The sequence below is a fragment of the Salmo trutta genome, chromosome 20 (genome assembly GCF_901001165.1).
Source record: "Salmo trutta chromosome 20, fSalTru1.1, whole genome shotgun sequence".
Classification (NCBI taxonomy): Eukaryota; Metazoa; Chordata; class Actinopteri; order Salmoniformes; family Salmonidae; genus Salmo; species Salmo trutta.
Window position 1 is genome coordinate 41,142,021 of NC_042976.1, and position 21,014 is coordinate 41,163,034.

Below are 21,014 nucleotides of genomic sequence, written 5' to 3' on the forward strand. Positions count from 1 at the left end.
AACGCTGTGGCGTGTCCTGCGTAACAGAGAGTAACACACTGTGGCTGTGTTTGAGAAAGGGAAACAGTAGAGCTGCTCTGCAGTAACCCAACGCTGTGGCGTGTCCTGCGTACCAGAGAGTAACACGCTGTGGCTGTGTTTGAGAAAGGGAAACAGTAGAGCTGCAGCAGCAACCCAACGCTGTGGCGTGTCCTGCGTAACAGAGAGTAACACACTGTGGCTGTGTTTGAGAAAGGGAAACAGTAGAGCTGCAGCAGCAACCCAACGCTGTGGCGTGTCCAGCGTAACAGAGAGTAACACACTGTGGCTGTGTTTGAGAAAGGGAAACAGTGAAGCTGCAGCAGCAACCCAACGCTGTGGCGTGTCCTGCGTAACAGAGAGTAACACACTGTGGCTGTGTTTGAGAAAGGGAAACAGTGAAGCTGCTCTGCAGCAACCCAACGCTGCGGCGTGTCCTGCGTAACAGAGAGTAACACACTGTGGCTGTGTTTGAGAAAGGGAAACAGTGAAGCTGCTCTGCAGCAACCCAACGCTGCGGCGTGTCCAGCGTAACAGAGAGTAACACACTGTGGCTGTGTTTGAGAAAGGGAAACAGTGAAGCTGCAGCAGCAACCCAACGCTGTGGCGTGTCCAGCGTAACAGAGAGTAACACACTGTGGCTGTGTTTGAGAAAGGGAAACAGTGAAGCTGCAGCAGCAACCCAACGCTGTGGCGTGTCCTGCGTAACAGAGAGTAACACACTGTGGCTGTGTTTGAGAAAGGGAAACAGTGAAGCTGCTCTGCAGCAACCCAACGCTGTGGCGTGTCCTGCGTAACAGAGAGTAACACGCTGTGGCTGTGTTTGAGAAAGGGAAACAGTGAAGCTGCTCTGCAGCAACCCAACACTGTGGCGTGTCCAGCGTAACAGAGAGTAACACACTGTGGCTGTGTTTGAGAAAGGGAAACAGTGAAGCTGCTCTGCAGCAACCCAACGCTGTGGCGTGTCCAGCGTAACAGAGAGTAACACACTGTGGCTGTGTTTGAGAAAGGAAAACAGTGAAGCTGCTCTGCAGCAACCCAACGCTGCGGCGTGTCCAGCGGAGCAGAGCAGCCCATTCTGAGAGTTACTGTGCATCCCAAATGAGAATAGGGTGTCACTTGTGACGTACACCTAGACTACTATTGGACAAGCTTAGCATCGGAGCCACGAGACGGCTTTGAACCGGCGCCCTCCCTGTCCCACGGTAGCTCTAAGACTCTGAGCCAACTTCCCCGGCCCCGACACAGACACACCCTCCAGCCCTGGTATGTTCCAATCCACACTGGCTGTGTGTCTGCGTGGCAAATGGCACCCTAATTCCCTTTATTAGTGCTCTACATATGACCCCTATGGGCTCTGGTCAAAAGTAGTGCACTATATAGGGAATAGGTTGCCATTTTGGACGCCCCCACGACTCTGACCTACGCTGGGTTTCTTCCAATTGTTACATGAGCCAAATACAATGAGAGGGCATCTCAGAGTTCCCTGACTAAATATAACAGCCCACATTCCATTTACAGCCGATGGGAGGAATTAAACTCCACCCTGTTCTGGAAATCAAAACAGAGCAGTAAGTGGAACACTACCATTACCCACACAAACGCGCACGCACACACACGGACAGGGACAGACATGCGCTTGCAAACACACACACACACACACACACACACACACACACACACACACACACACACACACACACACACACACAAGCAGATGAATCTACTCAACTCCACATCACATTCCAATCAAACCAAAAGCTTGCACAAGCCTACTGTATACATTTAACCACATGTTAGCAAAAAGATGCCTTCATTATGTTCCAAACACGGAGCGTAGCAAAACAGCCAGACTACACAGGAGGAAGGGGAGGACCATCCTCCTCAGTGAATTTCATAACATTATAAATAGTGAAACATGAAAAAAAACAAAAAAAATTGATAAAGCTATACTAAATATATTTACGTTAAATAATTAATTAAAACACTGTTTTGCAATGAAGGTTTACAGTAGCCTCAACAGCACTCTGTAGGGTAGCACCACGGTGTAGCCAGAGGACAGCTAGCTTCTGTCCTCCTCTGTGTACATTGACTTCCATACAAAACCTAGGAAGGTAAATGGTTGTCACCCCCTTCCGTAGACTTACACAGTAATTATGACAACTTCTGGAAGACATCATCCAACCTATCAGAGCTCTTGCAGCATGAACAAACACGTTGTCCATCAAATCAAAGGATCAGATAATGAATGTAGTAAAATGAAGGGGAAGCAAGAGAGAGAGAAAGAGAGAGCTATATTTTGTTGTATATTTTTCACTTTCACCTACTACTTGCTGTACACTGTACTGAATGATTGTACTAACGCGTTAGATAATATGGTGACAATGATGTAGGCTGTGTGTAGCGATTAGCGGTTATGGTATGAAGGTTTGGCTTGGAAAGGTTATTTTGCCTGGTCACAGACAGCTGTTGTGTTGTGCACAAGCGAAGGGAAAAGTTGAGAGGAGAGTACGTAGATGCGAGAAGGAATTATTCAACGAGCAAAGTGATCATGCTGTTTGTATATGGCTGCTTTGAAAGTGAACTGTGTTTGTGGGTGATCAGGGGTGTAATTACTCTCATACACCCTAGATCAGCTAGATGCAGGCAAGAGTGTGCAAGGCGGTATTGAATGTGTCACTGTCTGTCACCTTGATTGCACACATTTCTCTCTCGGCCTGTGCACCTACATTGTAAACTTTCATTATTAGCCTAGGTTATAGCAACCTCATGATAGGTATAGGGAATATGTGAGTATCATATAGTAGCCTAAACCTATCAATGTTACATTGAACTGGGTGAATGGAATATGAATGACAGTCATCAAATATGCTGTAATAGAAATAAGGCAATGCTCATAAAAAAATGATCGTCCTCCCTCATCTGAAATGGCACCGACCTCCACTTGCTAGAACAGCACAATTACACAGACCACTCATACAGGGGTTGACACTACCATAAAACAAACACAAACCTACGCATAACCCCATTATACACACACTCTGCAGAACACACACTCTGTAGAACACACACTCTGTAGAACACACACTCAGTCGAACACACACTCTGTAGAACACACACACTCTGTAGAAAACACACACTCTGTAGAACACACTCTGTAGAACACACACACACTGTAGAACACACAGTCTGTCGAACACACACTCTGTAGAACACACTGTAGAACACACACTATGTAGAACACACACTCTGTAGAGCACACACACAGTAGAATACACACACTGTAGAACACACACTCTGCAGAAAACACACTCTGTAGAAAACACACTCTGTAGAAAACACACTCTGTAGAAAACACACTGTAGAACACACACACTCTGTAGAACACACACTGCAGAAAACACACTCTGCAGAAAACACACTGTAGAAAACACACTCTCTGTAGAACACACACTCTCTGTAGAACACACACACACACTCTGTAGAACACACACTCTGTAGAAAACACACACACTCTGTAGAACACACACTCTGTAGAACACACACTCTGCAGAATACACACTGTAGAACACACACACTTTGTAGAACACACACTGCAGAAAACACACTCTGTAGAAAACACTCTGTAGAAAACACACTGTAGAACACACACTCTGTAGAAAACACTCTGTAGAACACACACACTCGGTAGAACACACACTCTGTAGAACACACACTCTGTAGAACACACACTCTGTAGAAAACACACTCTGTCGAACACACACTCTGTCGAACACACACTCTGTCGAACACACACTCTGTAGAAAACACACTGTAGAACACACACTCTGTAGAAAACACTCTGTAGAACACACACACTCAGTAGAGCACACACTCTGTAGAACACACACTCTGCAGAACACACACTCTGTAGAAAACACACTCTGTCGAACACACACTCTGTCGAACACACACTCTGTAGAACACACACTCTGTAGAACACACACTCTGTCGAACACACACTCTGTAGAAAACACACTCTGTAGAACACACTCTCTGTAGAACACACACTCTCTGTAGAACACACACACACACTCTGTAGAACACACACTCTGTAGAAAACACACACACTCTGTAGAACACACACTCTGTAGAACACACACTCTGCAGAATACACACTGTAGAACACACACACTTTGTAGAACACACACTGCAGAAAACACACTCTGTAGAAAACACTCTGTAGAAAACACACTGTAGAACACACACTCTGTAGAAAACACTCTGTAGAACACACACACTCGGTAGAACACACACTCTGTAGAACACACACTCTGTAGAAAACACACTCTGTCGAACACACACTCTGTAGAACACACACTCTGTCGAACACACACTCTGTAGAAAACACACTGTAGAACACACACTCTGTAGAAAACACTCTGTAGAACACACACACTCAGTAGAACACACACTCTGTAGAACACACACTCTGTAGAACACACACTCTGTAGAACACACACTCTGTAGAAAACACACTCTGTCGAACACACACTCTGTCGAACACACACTCTGTAGAACACACACTCTGTAGAACACACACTCTGTAGAACACACACTCTGTCGAACAAACACTCTGTAGAACACACACACTGTAGAACACACACTCTGTAGAACACACACTGTAAAACACACACTCTGTCGAACACACACTCTGCCGAACACACACTCTGCCGAATACACACTCTGTCGAATACACACTCTGTCAAACACACTCTGTCGAACACACACTCTGTCGAACACACACTCTGTCGAACACACACTCTGCAGAAACCACACTCTGTAGAAAACACACTGTAGAAAACACACTCTGTAGAACACACACTCTGCAGAAAACACACTCTGCAGAAAACACACTCTGCAGAAAACACACTATGTCGAACACACACTCTGTCGAACACACACTCTGCAGAAAACACAATGCAGAAAACACTCTTTAGAATACACACTCTTTAGAATACACACTGCAGAATACACACTCTGTTGAACACACACTCTGCAGAATACACACTCTGCTGAACACACACTCTGTTGAACACACACTCTGTCGAACACACACACTCTGTCGAACACACACTCTGTCGAACACACACTGTCGAACACACACTCTGTCGAACACAAAATCTATCGAACACACACTCTGCTGAACACACACTCTGTCGAACACACACTTTGTAGAACACACACTCTGTCGAACACACACTCTGTCGAACACACACTCTGCCGAACACACACTCTGTAGAACACACACTCTGTAGAAAACACACTCTGTCGAACACACACTCTGTAGAACACACACTCTGTCGAAAACACACTGTAGAACACACACTCTGTAGAACACACACTCTGTAGAAAACACTCAGTAGAACACACACTCTGTAGAACACACACTCTGTAGAACACACACTCTGTAGAACACACACTCTGTAGAAAACACACTCTGTCGAACACACACTCTGTCGAACACACACTCTGTAGAACACACACTCTGTAGAACACACACTCTGTAGAACACACACTCTGTCGAACACACACTCTGTAGAACACACACTCTGTAGAACACACACTCTGTCGAACAAACACTCTGTAGAACACACACACTGTAGAACACACACTCTGTAGAACACACACTGTAGAACACACACTCTGTCGAACACACACTCTGCCGAACACACACTCTGCCGAATACACACTCTGTCGAATACACACTCTGTCAAACACACTCTGTCGAACACACACTCTGCAGAACACACACTCTGTAGAAAACACACTGTAGAAAACACACTCTGTAGAACACACACTCTGCAGAAAACACACTCTGCAGAAAGCACACTCTGCAGAAAACACACTCTGCAGAAAACACACTATGTCGAACACACACTCTGTCGAACACACACTCTGCAGAAAACACAATGCAGAAAACACACTGTAAAAAACACACTCTGTCGAACACACACTGTAGAAAACACTCTTTAGAATACACACTCTTTAGAATACACACTCTGCAGAATACACACTCTGTTGAACACACACTCTGTCGAACACACACACTCTGTCGAACACACACTGTCGAACACACACTCTGTCGAACACAAAATCTATCGAACACACACTCTGCTGAACACACACTCTGTCGAACACACACTCTGTCGAACACACACTCTGTCGAACACACACTCTGTCGAACACACACTCTGCCGAACACACACTCTGTCGAACACACACTCTGTCGAACACACACTCTGTCGAACACACACTCTGTCGAACACACACTCTGTCGAACACACACTCTGTCGAACACACACTCCAAACAGCTCCGGAGTCAAAACCCTGGTGAATTCCAGAGGATAAGACAGACAGAACCAGTGTCAGATTCAGGATTTTAAAACCCCTAGTCAGTCTTTCTCATTCCATCTCCTCCAGTGCCTATCACATCCAAACCCCATAGAAACACACACAGACACACAAAAACACCCAGAATACACTCACCATTGTGGGAGGACTCTGTCTTGCTGTCAGCCACTTTCCTCAGCGCTGAGATGATGGAGTCCCCGGGAACGCGAGGGCTCTCCACATACTTGGGCTTCCTGATTGGTCCTTCAGGCAGAACGCAGCAAGAGAGAGAGAGGAGGGAGAAAGAGAGAGAGAGAAGGAGGAAGAAAGAGAGAGAGAGAAGGAGGGAGAAAGATAGAGAGAGGAGGGAGAAAGATGGAGGGAGAAAGATAGAGAGAGGAGGGAGAAAGATAGAGAGAGGAGGGAGAAAGATAGAGAGAGAAGGAGGGAGAAAGATAGACAGAGCGTTGAGAGTTCTCGCAGGATTCACTTTTTCCAGATGGGAATTCGTTGCGGGACGGGCTCGGTGGAGCTGCGTGTGGCTCATACACACGTATGGTACACAGAGAGAGAGAGACACACAGCTAGCTCCCTGTGCTGATAGCAGCTCTGCTCTGTCTGACAGCCCGGAGAGAAAGAGAGCTGCAGACACCCAGCAGTAACAAACACACCGGCCAGCTCCGGGGAATGCAAACTACTGCAGCAGGAAACCACAGCAATTAGCCTCGTAGAAACTTTGTGACGTGTGTGTGTGTGTGTGTGTGTGTGTGTGTGTGTGTGTGTGTGTGTGTGTGTGTGTGTGTGTGTGTGTGTGTGTGTGTGTGTGTGTGTGTGTGCGTGTGTGCACATGCATGAGAGGGTGTGTGCCTCTGCGGTAAGGTAAAGTGTGCGATTGTTGGCATGTATGGGACCAGAAGAGAGTGGTTTGCAGGAAGAGGTCCAGGCTGCGTCCCATCAGGTGTTGTTTCTGGGACAGGAGCTAAGGATCCTCAGGAGGGTCTCGGTTCTGACCCCCTTGGTGAGGACTATGGAGATTAGTGCACTGCTGTCTCTCTCCTCCGACTGACAGGATTAGAAGCACCTTATCCCACAGCACACTGTTCCCTACATAGTGCACTATTTTTTACCAGGTCTCTGGTCAAAAGCAGTGCACTATATAAGGAATAGGGTGCAACTTGGGACGCAGCACTGTTCCCTGCCTGTCTTTATGATCCAACCGCTGACGCACTGGCCACGCCGGAGGCATCGCTCCGTAGCAACTGTAGTGTGTGTGTGTGTGTGTGTGTGTGTGTGTGTGTGTGTGTGTGTGTGTGTGTGTGCACTCACACTCCTGATCCCAGGGCACAGTGCAGGGCCAAGCCATTCAAAAGGAGGCTGCCTGCTATTCAATTCTTCCGGTGACAGCAGCACTATCAAAGGACATCTCTGAACAGCCATGCTTTCACACACACAGCCTGCCTCTCTCAGTCCTGAAAAGACAGCATGATGGGCCATGAGAGATGTTTCTACAAAACCTAAATGTGTATTGTACTGGCAACAAAGAATAATGAGTATACAGCACATATTGTTTGCCTGAGGGCATCAGTACAGTCAACCCTGAGCAGAAAGTCATTCAAATAGAAATATAATAAACAAGTGTCAATAAGACATAAAGACAAGGAGGATAAATACTGATCCAGGTGAGCAAGAAACCTGACCAAAAAGCAGTGGGGGAAAAACAACGAATACCAGGAAGTAAACTTCAAATCTATAAGAATGGTATGCATTCCTTCCTTCCAGACTGACCTACTAGAACCCAATCTAGTTCTCCTCTGGTGTTCTAGTGACTGCATGTGTAACCCCAGTCATAACAGAAAGATTAGATGGGGAGAAAGAGATTGCCGTTTCCCATTCCCACATCATATCCACCCCCACCTCTGTGTGTGTGTGTGTGTGTCTGGGTGTGTGTGTGTGTGTGTGTGTGTGTGTGTGTGTGTGTGTGTGTGTGTGTGTGTGTGTGTGTGTGTGTGTGTGTGTGTGTGTGTGTGTGTGTGTGTGTGTGTGTGTGTGTGTGTCTGGGTGTGTGTGTGTGTGTGTGTGTGTGTGTTAGCTCTCCCTCCCTCGGACTCAGATGGAACATTGGTCCGGCCTGTGCTGTGCTGTGCTCGCTTCCTCCATCTGTGATCTTGTCCTCAGATACGGCTCCAGCCAGCAGCCAGCAATGTTAAAGCACTGGAACCAACCACCGTTTCAGCTTGATTCATACTGCCATCTATGGATATAGGACTTGAAATGCATAGAGCGTAGCCAGGGCTACACCGCCAATGTTGTGGCATGTGGTAATCATCAGGAATGTCTATTTGTCCTACGTCAATAGCACCGATAAAACGATATGAGATATGAGGGTGTACGTGAGTAAATTAGAGGTATTATACATATCACAGAAGAAAATCGTCATCTTTAGAGTGGAAAACAGAGCATAAAGATGAGCAAAGAGCACCCAAACAGGAACCAAAGTCCAGTGACCGAGCACGGGAGCTGCCTGGAACTAACGTTCTACAATGCCAGGGAGACAGATGTTTCTGGAGCACCACCAACTAGGCTGGATCTCTTTCAACTAAACCACATGTGAGCTGAAGTCTGAACCCGTCCGATTTGTCTGTGGCTGGCCTCCATCAGGACGGACCTGGCCAAGTCAGCTTACTCCAACCAGGATTTCTGGGAAACCTGGGAATTTTCTGAACGTTTTTGCAAACCTATCCTCAGCCAAGAAGCTGAAGTTACTTGCATTTTTTTTGCAACCCTACCAAGTCAGCTTCTTGGCTGAGTTGGAGGCAAACAGTCTGCATAAGACTCCATTTATCTGTGGACGGTCAGGCTCTACCTATTAGGAGTCACACAGAGCCAGTTAGCTAGGGGGAAGAGAGGAGACAGACCACGCTGTTTTAGATAGTAGATTTATTTACTAAGTCGAAGTCAACATCTCAGGATAATCCCCAACCAACTAATGCATTCACTTCCTTCAAGCATTTCATTTCTATGCATACAGTATGCCATAATGACTTGAATAATACAAACCACATGCTTGAAAGTTGAGATATTGCCAAAGGAGTGAATCCACTCAAGCAGAAACCAAAATGGGACTGTACTAAGATCGAATCAAGTGAAAGGGCTCGATAATATAGATGGTGAGGTATAGCAAGCTTACAGTCAGAGGACAAAAAAATAAAACATTTCTCCACCAAAATCTCATCTCCAAGATGTAAGTCTTTCATCTTTCCCTGGACGCTTTTATCAATGGCTGCCTGCCCCCTGAGAAAGCCTTTAGAGCGCTAATATTCGGCACTGAAGACCTGCCCAATGAGAAATTGCATTGTTAAATAAGCATGAAAAAGGCTGGAGAGTGAGTGAGTGGGGGCGTTGAGACGTTGTAAAGGACAGACCAAGGAGGAGCAGACATTACGCCAGCTCCCTCTGTCTCTCTTAAGACTGTGTGCATCCCAAAAGGCATCCTTTTCCCTATATAGTGCACTACTTTTGACGGGCCTTGGCTAAAAGTATAAGGGAATAGGGTGCCAAACCACCATGTTCCTCTTCACACAGCCTCATCCAACAGAAGAGCCTGTCTCTCTACACTTCCCACTCCCCACACAGACAGACCACCCCAGGACCCAAAATCACATCGACTCTCTAAGCCAATCATAACAAATTAAAATGCATGAGCAGAACTCGTTGCTCTCAGCAGACCCCTCGCAGAGAGGACAAATAAGTATTATCTCAGTGTGATGTCCTCCAACGGCGACCATGAGCTCATCACAGGAGGGAAAGAAACAGAATTGAACACAGAGAGGGTGGGAGGGAGAGGAAAACGCCATAACAACAGTCCTATGGAAAACAAACCAGGGTCATATTCATTAGCACAAACCGTAGCAAAACAGCAAAACTTTAACAAAAACGGGTGTTTGTTATTGGACAAGTTCAGGTAGTCCTTCTCTGTTTCACTCGGTTTGCTTCTGTTTTGTGCCTAATTAACACAACCCAGGAACAAGGCAGTTTATTTACAAAGGACATCTATGGTGCTTTAATTCAGCAGAACTGTGACGGTTCAGTGGGTTTTAAAGGCTTGTTACAGGGACAGAAATGGGTGGCAGGACACACAGATTTCTTGCCATATACACCACAATGCTATCCATGATTCGATCCTGTATAAACAACACACTATCAAACAACAGCCTACTATCTAGTGTGTGTCTTCCTGGTTGATGAACAAAATAGTCTGGAATCCAATGTGGACAAGAGATAGTAGACACACTATTGGTCCAGAAACATGGGCACCTGAGAGACCAGGGCCCTGTTCGAATACTTCCATCCTGCATCCTTCCTTCCTTGAAGTAATCACAGATCTGAATGGGTTGGATTGGTGAAAATAATACGGTGATCACCTTGTTTTCACCTATACAATCACGTAGAAATCTATGCTAACCTCAAGGAAACAAGGAAGGAAGGATGCATTTCTGAAGTATTCAAACAGGGTCCAGCTTCCTGGCTGGGAGTTTACCCAAAAAAAGGAGGAGAGGACAGGATAGAGGGGGGTTAGACAGCCATATAGGGGTGAGGGGGCATACAGAGGAGCCAAGCAGAGTGGTCTCAGGAGAGAGAGAGGCAGCCGAGCGTGATCTCACTCTGCACACTGGCTTTCTGTGGTGAAGCTTAGAGGGCCATGCCCACTGAGCTGTGCCACACACACATAAATACGCATGCACACGCACACACGCGACCGCCTGTCACTCGACCTTAGACAAGTGAAAGCCCTCCATAGCAAGCACATGAGCTGTTACGCTACATAAACATAGTTCAGAAAAGCACTCAAATGTTAAAATATTGTCCGGTCGGTTGATGTCAATCCCTAATGAGGAACGCGGTGATTATCTACGCTTTCAAAAACATCGTTAATGAGTAATTTCCACATTCTTTAAGATGGACTCTGACTTGTAAACGTTTAAACTCTTCATGAAACACAACACGGCTCTTTGTGGCAACAAGAAAAGGAGTCCGGACAATACCCTTCTTTCTGCTGTCGGGACGTCATTCTACAGCTCAGTAGAGAAACAGAATGTATTCAGACAGAGATAAGACGGTTGGAAATAAAGATTTGCAACATAATGGATCCAGTTACAAGTGCAAGACATTGAGCATTGGTCAATTCTTTTATTACACAAAACAAATGGGGAGAGCAAGACACAGATCCCATAGTGATAAGCTATTAAGGCCTCCTCTTTGCCCTTCTATTGTAATACACCCATTAGGCATCCTAGAAGATATTTACTTCATTATAATCATGTTTGACATGCCTGTGTCATGATAATAACATGAGCATACATAGGCAACTTACTATTTTACTCATATCCGTTATCATACTGGACAATGCAATGCATTTCTGAAACTAACCAGTATCGGGGAAATAGGTATAATGCTTTCTACATGTTTAATAGTCATGTCTATTCTCACCCGCTCTGTTGAGCTGAATTAATTATGCATGGGTAACTGCTGGGAATGCATGGTCTTGAATTTCTGAGAAGAAAAAAGCCCAAAGTCAAACATCTTGACATTAGGTGCTTCATTAAAAACCTCCCTCTTCTACAGTATAACGTAGGCTTTATTGAAATACTAGACAATTCTGACAGCAGTGGCCATTTTGTTGTTATCCATGAACTATCTGAAACAATGGGTTTTGAAGAAAGAAACCCTTCAGCAGGCACCATAGTATTATTATCCAGTATATTCATAGACATTTGATCTCTATTGGTCCTCGTCAAAAGGGAATATTCGGGACGCATCATATAGCCTTTCTACCACAGCCCCCAGAAACACATCGGTATCCCCCCGAGGCAGGCAAGTAACTCCTGAGCTAATACTGTAGAGGTGACTTCAGGAGATGTCTCCTCTGAACATACTGTATGTCATTGGCTTGAAGTGAAATTGCATCCCCTTGACAGAGACCAAAAAAGATTTGTAAGACCCGATGGTAAGCTAAAGCAATGACAAATGTTACCAGAAGGAACATTTATGCTTTTAAGTATAATTCATCATTTAAAATGTTCAAGTTTTAAAATAGGAAACCGAACAGTGATTTGGATGAGAGACAAAAAAAAACGATTTGGCAGGCAGGGAGGGGGATAGCGGAGGGAAAATTAATATTGAGAAAACATTTCGCAGAGACTTGAGCATGGAAAAGAAAGTCGGCCTCTGATGAAAAGGCAATTATAAATATCAGTCATAATTACGAAAGTCTTGTGACAGATCCAGGGGGGTATATCCGTTCAAGAGTTAACCGAACTGAAACCTAAGCATTAAATTAGCTGTATATATTAGCCTATATTCTATTCATGTATTTGGTATTATTATCAAATGTAGTGGAAAACACATAGCCATGCTAAGCCATTACTGTAGCAGAGTTTTCTATGCATAGAAACAGTAAAAACGTAGCTTTTTTTTATATACCTTTCGGGATGGTAAAACGCTTTCAGTGTAAACTTAAAACCAGGAAAGTGTATTGACCACGTTCCTACAGGAAAGCAATTGGAAAGGGATATCTGAATAGGAAATAAATAGATTGGTAGGCTGTACATTAGTACTGCTTGAGGGACTATTGATTTGAAGAGAACAAAGGGATTTTATGAATAGTAAATATTGGCAGTGTCACATGAAGGAGGTGGAGTCACTCGACAGGATATTGGTACAATAGGTAACGCAGAGAAGATTGGATTCATGTCAACAAAGAATTGATAGAGCACTGTGTCATAAGGGCTGACAGGTGGCGTTTAAGTACAACAGTTTTCTGGATCAAAATGGGGCTTAGTTGGTAGCCAATGGCGCCACCAAACACTTTAGAGGCCCTCCTCTTGGCCGCAGAGAGACAAAATGTTTGCATTGCGGTAGAGAAAAAATGTGACAGTTTTAAAGCCAATTTCCTCGAATTCTACACATTTTGTCATGGGTTATGCTGTCGTTTTATGCTGTCTTGAGTGACTCGAACATTATAACAAAATCAATGGGGGCCCCATTCCCTGACAAAAAATAATCCTGAATGCATAATCAGGAATTTTTGATTCTCCATGACTGTCTAGCTTTGATTTTGATAATTGTCAGTTCTCAAGATGATCCTATTTAAATATATATATAGATCCATGATCTTTTCTACATACTTTATATCTACATTTAGGTACTAAATCAAGATTGTGAACATGTACCTTTTGAAAGGATACACAACATTAAGGACATTGTGTTGTGCCAGGGGAATGGCAACCGTGTCCCTGTGCTTGTTCTCTTTTTGTCGTTCAAACTCTATTTCTCTCTACTCAATTAGTCGGATGTGGTGTTTGTGGGGAGGCTAGCCTGACTCTGACTATTAAGTGGCAGCCCCTCACTCACGGATACCGTTGGGTGAACTTTGAGTGAACTATGGTCTGCTTCTCTTTGTATCTCTCACTACCCGCTCCGAAGCGTAGATCTGTATCACTCCACTATGTGTCTCCATACAGACACTGTGTGATATCCTAGCACTGGGCTTAAGGAGACTGTAGAGTGTATCATGGCAGCAGGGTCTTCTCACATCCATCAATAGCAGTGGCCAGTCAGGGTTACTTACACGCCTGGACGGGCATAGAAAGAAGACTTAGATGAACCTCTCAGACCCGATGATGATATAGATATCAAACTGAGAGACCCCAGTGCCAAGAGTCCTGCACCGTGCTCTCCTTCCCATCTGCCTGACTCATCGAGATAAATAAAATAAGTATTTCAACCATAGAGAAGTGGGGCCAAAGCGCCCCATCAAAGCGTACAAGTTTAAATGATTTCCACGTGTAATGGCCTACGAGGGACCTTCTCTGCCCAAGCCTCATTCCATATAAATACAGATTAAAATGATAAGCGGCCTGAGACGGCGATAAATATGATATGAAGTTATGAACTGCCGTTTTATGTTTCCCAAAAACGCATCATGATGGCTAAGTATAGGCCTAATTGTTGCTCACGTGACTCAGCATGTCCATTCACCTAGCCTCTCTGGTGGGGGGAGTGGAGCGTAAACTCCACTCTATCTCCTTAGTTGAAATTCAATGACACTAGTAAAGCCTTCATTGGGACTGAAGCAGTGCTGTTATTGGTAATTGAGATGGAAGCAGAGCTGTTATTGGTCATTGGGATGGAAGCGGGGCTGTTATTGGTCATTGGGATGGAAGCAGTGCTGTTATTGGTCATTGGGATGGAAGCAGAGCTGTTATTGGTCATTGGGATGGAAGCAATGCTGTTATTAGTCATTGGGATGGAAGCAGAGCTGTTATTGGTCATTGGGATGGAAGCAGAGCTGTTATTGGTCATTGGGATGGAAGCAGAGCTGTTATTGGTCATTGGGATGGAAGCAGACCTGTTATTGGTCATTCGGATGGAAGCAGAGCTGTTATTGGCTTTTCTGGGGGGGACTGGACGGCTGATGAGCATTTAGATGTGTGTACGGCTGAGAGGAGATGGGATGTTTGAATGTTGCTCATGCACTTCCAGTCCCCAGAGAGTCATCAAGGAGATGGAGACTGCCGGTTCAGAGCTCAGAGTGTTACTGGCTGGTCTGTGGTGGGTGACCTTGAAGACGAGAGGCAGCAGAGAAAACGCTGAAGGAACCCTGATGGCACACACAGTGACCCGTCATGACCAGAGGAGGTCACTGTGGACCTGCCCAGGATTTCATCATGTCCCACTGGCAGTTAGAGCAGAACCAGCCTCCTCCGGACCTGTAAACTTCAGACTGTAAACTGGAGGTCCTGTGCAACACATGTCTGCGCTGCTTTCGTTGTAAGCTCTCTGCTTAGCTGATCAAAGCAGCAGCAGCACCAGGACCATGTGGCTCAGGCATTCGTCACACTCTTAATTGGCCCGCAGTGCTTTCTGTGTTGTTTATGTGAAGTCTTCATGAAAGGGCGGCCATTAAAATCAAGCATTCCGCCACAACGCTATAGATTATCCAATCGGTCAGGAAGTGAAGCAAGCCACAACGTCGTCGGGAACAGAGCAACCACTTCCCATAAATGTCATAGTGGATGGATGAGGAGGAGTATGGGGGTAGGATGAGCAGCAGGGTGGGTAGAGAGAGACGGGTTGACTAGCGTGGGGGGGTGACAGGACTGGAGGTGGCTGGCAGAGAGCCAGTCACCCCCCCCCCGCCCCAGCATTCCTCCGTGCGCTGAGTCGCCGGGTGCTCAGTCATGGTAACTCTAGGCATGTTTCTGAGCTGCCCGGATGAATCAGCACAACCCGCTTTCACTTACATACATCTCTCTCTCTCTCATTCCCCCTCTCTGACATGACATCTATATAAGAGGATAAGTCCCTGGGTCATGACATTTCCCTTTGGAAAACTACAGCAGAGGAAACACACACACTCTCCCACGGTAAGCTTTTGCTATGGGTTTGCGCTGAAGGTATTTGACCAAAAGAACACATTCAAGACGGCAACCATGTTTTTAGTGAGAGCTGGGATGTTTTCTACGGTGGGGGTGTGTTTATTAACTGTAGGTGCAAACTCTCCCCCTGCAGTTTGACACTTACCTGTGAACAAGAGAGTGGAGCACCGGCCCTCAACCATCCCCCTTTGCCTTCTTCTCTGACCCCATCTTAACTAGTTCTCTCCTCTGCTATACCCCTTTAGTCCTTCTTTACCTTCAGAGTGCCTCCATAGCAGTGTGTGACTGTAATGAACACGGGCCTCGCTCTTCACTCTCTGTTCACCTTCACAAACCCTGTCCTCCCTCTCCCTCTCTTTCCCCCTCTCTCTTTCCGTGTCAATGTGCTTTTCATCAGAGCTGCCTTTAATGGGTTTAATACAATCATGGCAAATACCAATACCGCCTGGAGGATAGAGAATAAAAGGTGTTTTAAGTTGAGTAGGTGGTGAGTCAGTGGGGACTGTGCACAGCTCAGACAAACTTACAACACATTCAGATGTGAGTTTCACATTCCTTGACCTGACTACGGTTTTGCTTGGCTTTAACAAATACAGCTACCGATTCTTGTTTTAGCACAATAAACTTCAGAGTAAGCATATTTGCAGACGAAGGCCCCTTTTGAAAACAAAGTTAATTTGCATACCATATGCTGCTTGCTTTATAATACTCACTAGTCCAACGTTCGAATCGGAGAGTACAGTGTGGAGAGATTTGGGGAAAAAGAGCATAGCAAATGAGGTTGAGAGGGAAAAGCTGAGGCAACCACAATCTCTCAAATGAAAACAGTCTGGATCAGAGAGTACTATTCCCAAGCTAATCTGTAGCTGAAATTAGAACAGGATACAACTCCCCCATTAGAAACCTAACTCGAAACAGGCAAAAATATACAAAAATACAGTTCCAATTTCCAATACAGTTGGAGTGAGTGAAATGTACCTCATCCGTAGAGATTTCCACATTTTCAATCTCCAAAATAAAGGTATGTTACTGATGATAAATCTAAGCATTTGCTTGAGGTGATTGAGGTGTAGAAAATATTTCAGCAACGACCTTAAGCAGACATAGCCTTGATCTGAAACCACACCAGTGGCCTAGTTGTATCTAGAAGCCAACAGCATACTCGCCAGCACATCTTATACTAAAGGCTACATCAAAGCACAGAGCACTCAAAACAAAGAGTAGACACCACACAGATGAGTCCCAGATGTGAGGCCAGAGTGACCACTTAAAGGATTTCTATCCTCTTTGTTAAATCTTCACAAAACAAAGACTCCAGATTCAACGGCCCGGGCTGCTTTGAAGACGGCTGCACACGCCCGCAGCTGTTGACAGCCATGTTCTCAACACGGAGAGAGAAGGGGGCAGAGGAAGAGAACCGACAATTCGACACTGTGTATACACACGCCCCCGTTAACAACCAATTGGGTGCTGACACAGCTCCGTCGTTGTGAAGACCACCATCCTGACAGAAGCTGATCAAATAAAGAGGGAGAGATGGAGGGCTGAAGAGGAGGGATACAGGGAAACAAACAAACACTTTACCCTCCTCCACCCTGTGTCACTCAAACACACTGGACCCACGTGGAGATGGAATACAGTGCAAACGCTGAGTGGTCTTGTTTTTTCCTCTCTTTTCGACAAGCTGTTTTTCAAGGATAACAACCGCGAGGCAGCGTGACTTGTTTAGTAGGAAAAAGCTGGAAGCTACCGAAATTGTGGTTGAAAGCTAAAAGGATTGTGGATCCTCAGGCGCTGTGTCAGACGTTCAGCAGTGACACAAGAACAGCTAAAGCAAGACAGGAAACCTCACTTTCAGAAGATGTCCACCGAGACTGAACCAGTCCCAGCCTGGGATGAACACAGCAGAGAAACGTCGGGGAAACAGTACATGCTCATAGCACTTCACGCCTGGACTGGTAAATGTAAGTGTAGGGGTGTATCTATTGCAGTAATAGTAGTGCTGTAAGCATAAAAGTGAGAGAGGTGAGGTGAGGTGCGGTTGGAGGCAATGGTAGTGCTTACCAGGGGATCTCTTGCTGGAGCGCAAGGGCATCATGTAGGACTGACGAGGCAGCAGGGGAGATGAGGGCAGGGACATGGACACGCCCTTGGCCAGGCTCAGTCTGAACACATCCTCTGGGACATAGGGGTGGTGGAGGCTGCCAGGCTCATGGATTTGGGGTGCACCTCCGCCTGGCGGGCACCTTCGCTGGGCACTGTGGAGATCACCCGCTGAGGAGAGAGGATGTAGGACACTGTTTAGGACATCCTTCGGCAAACTGGATTATAGAAGCGAAGCTTTTACACATCAAATACATCAAACCTTTCAAAATCTCCATGGGGCCAAAAACTGATTTGACATCAGATATTGCCAGACATGTGGACTCCTGAATGTCTAATGGACTTGAAGGCATTCAGACAGCAGAACGAACCTATCCTCCCAGGGAGGCTTTCCGCTAATGCTGTGTCCCGCACAGTCAGATGCGGTTTGTGGAGAGCTGCTCCTAGCCACACTATGAAATCAAACAGACAGTTTCAGATGTCTTTAGGACACCAAGATAAGTCCAGATCCAGAGAGTGATCATGATCATTGGTACTCCAGGACAGAATCAGACACACACATCCTGAGTGAATGGAGCCACATGCCATGTGGTTTAACCTAAGGTCATGGGCCCACGCTGTTTCATCTAACACCACCGGGCTCAGGATGTGGCACGACACCCAGTTTGCAGCATAAATAAGAGTGGTGTCATTGACCACGGAGCCGAGATGACCTGTGTGACTCATTGACCAATCCCCCACTGCTGAAGAGGGTGATCCAAAAACCTTTGGACAAACCCACTTGAGCAAATATTAGCAATTACTGTTTTGGCTCAGTAAATTCATTGTACAGCTCATGTGTAAGGAATGAATAATGATCCAGAACTAATGTCTTCAATTCAGTGGTTCAGGGTGGAGCAGCTTGACAAGCAAAATGCAAAAACATGCCGTTATTGATGCAATAGGTTACTCCAAAACAGAGTGCAGTATCTATACTGTGCACAGAGTTGAACTCTGTGGGATCCAGCTAACAGTGGATAACCTAACTTGTGGGAAAGTGCCCTTTCAGGTCTCCTCTGAGTGCATTAAGACTGATAAGCCATTTTAGAAACCCACTACCCTGTAGGCTAATCCCCGAAAACATGGGAGGCAGTGATAGCTTCAGAGAGTACTGTATGGAGCCCTCATGTTCCCATGTTGCTCCCAATCTTTGTGAGAAAATAAGGGTCACTTCCCATTTATCACAGACTCCTCAGCTCAAGAAGCATTCCTTCTTGAAAAAGAAAACACAAGAACCTGTTCTGCAAGTTTACGGCCTCAGCTATAGCTTGGAGTCTTTCCCATCATGTATAGTCTACAGGCTTCCTGTGTTAGACACAGTGAACACTTAGGCCAAAGCTGTTTCTTCCAAACAGTTCCCTGGAGCGCTTGCTGGGGATGACCTGGCTCAAGACCTGCTAATGATTCCGATTTAGTAGCCCAGAGTCCTAGATGGAAAACGCAGACCCTTCACCAAGAGCCAACATCAAATGGAAAGACCATTCTCAAGAAGTCATCTCTTCTGTTGAATCGAAATGTTGCCCTCTCAGGCTCTCATCTAACCAACCACACATTAAAATGTCTGAATGATGAACCTTTAATAGTACTGCTGCTCATGCGTCAAGAAACAGGGCAGGCTGGATCATAATCACAGATGTGGGGAGCCACAGTCTTGCCCATTAGGCTTGGCTCTGCATGGCTCTGTGCTGAGGACCATGCCAGCCTCTTGTTTGGGACCCTTTTCCCAGATGATCCATGGTTTGCGTCCCAAATGGCACCCTATTCCCTACACAGTACACTACTTTGACCAGAGCCCTATATGCCCTGGTCAAAAGTAGTGCAAGATATAGGGAATAGGTTGCCATTAGGGACGAAGCCCATGACGCCAGTCTGGACCGTGAGGCTGAACCAATGGGAGAGAAGCAAGACCCTAGTGGTCTGCTGCTTTTAGCCAGCCAGCCAGCGCTCGGTTCCTAAGGGGAAATGAGTGTTGGCTGCTGGGAATAATATGCAACAGAGCGCTGTGTTCTCTCTGGGGCCTTGCCACAGAGGACACAAAGCTGTCTTGTGTTTAAAGGGCTCTTAAACAAGTAAGAATGCCAGCAATAGGAACTGGCCCCGGTGCAATGACACCTCCGCAATCTTCCAGATGCTTGTGAAGTGTTTGACCACGCAGCTGAGGTGAGCCCTGTGGTCACCATGACCTGGTCATGACCTTCTGACCAGAGATCACAATCCATATTCAACAGGTTCAACCCACAAAAACAGATCTGTTAGTGGGCTATTATTGAATGGCTAACAAACATGACACATTTGTGTGACTCACTGACTATACTGGCTGGAAGAACCTCACGCATTTGTACAGAATAAATGATCAGCTAGGTTAATTTCTAGACTTGTATTTTATTAGGATCTGAAGCTGATCAAATGCCAAAGCCGGCAGATCTTATATCAGTAGAGCTATTGGGCTCGTTTAAACAGCCACAACAGAACACTGCCATGGATATAGCAAGCTGCTCCAACCGCACATGAAACCGCACATCCTAGACTAAAGACACTCTAAAGACATTCAGGGACTCATCTCGACCAATTACACCACCCAGAGACAAGGGAAAATCCACACTATGCTTTGGTACGGAAGATCCTGATTCTTTCTGCATCCATTTTCAGGATTTGCCCTCACCACCTAATCTAGCCTATAGGCTATGTTCACCACTACTAGACTAGACTATTATTGAAACAATGTCTGTTACTTTACAAAGGCAACAACAACAAAAAATTGCTTCAATGAAGACAATGTGAGTTGGGAATAGACAATACTGGTTTTCGTTAAGGCCATTGAATTATGAAGATGAGCGCAAGCACAGGCCAGGCAAGCAGAGGTCAAGCAGTTTGAGCGAGACCTCCTCCGTCGCTAAGCTAGTTGTTTGCAGTAACAAATGACCACACAGCTTCACCACGGTGTCAGGGTGTTATACGACAGGGTTGGGTGTGGGGGGGGGGGGCAGATAGAGAGAGAACCCCTCCATTCATGACGAATCCAAAACGGCTCAGAGTTACAAGGGC

General features: G+C 45.8%; 1 protein-coding gene across 6 annotated transcripts in view; it reads right to left on the reverse strand.

Moving 5' to 3' along the window:
- Positions 1 to 21,014, reverse strand: part of LOC115156074 (protein TANC1) — a 179,305-nt gene that overhangs the window by 93,769 nt on the left and 64,522 nt on the right. For 4 of the 6 annotated variants that reach the window (XM_029703327.1, XM_029703326.1, XM_029703331.1 and 1 more), the window contains exons 3-4: positions 17,892 to 18,101; positions 6,547 to 6,654 (exon numbers count right to left, since the gene is read on the reverse strand). In XM_029703327.1, coding sequence (XP_029559187.1) covers positions 6,547 to 6,654; positions 17,892 to 18,101 — 318 coding nt within the window. The remainder of the gene's footprint in view (positions 1 to 6,546; positions 6,655 to 17,891; positions 18,102 to 21,014) is intronic. The other 2 variants (XM_029703330.1, XM_029703329.1) reach the window with 2 other exon arrangements.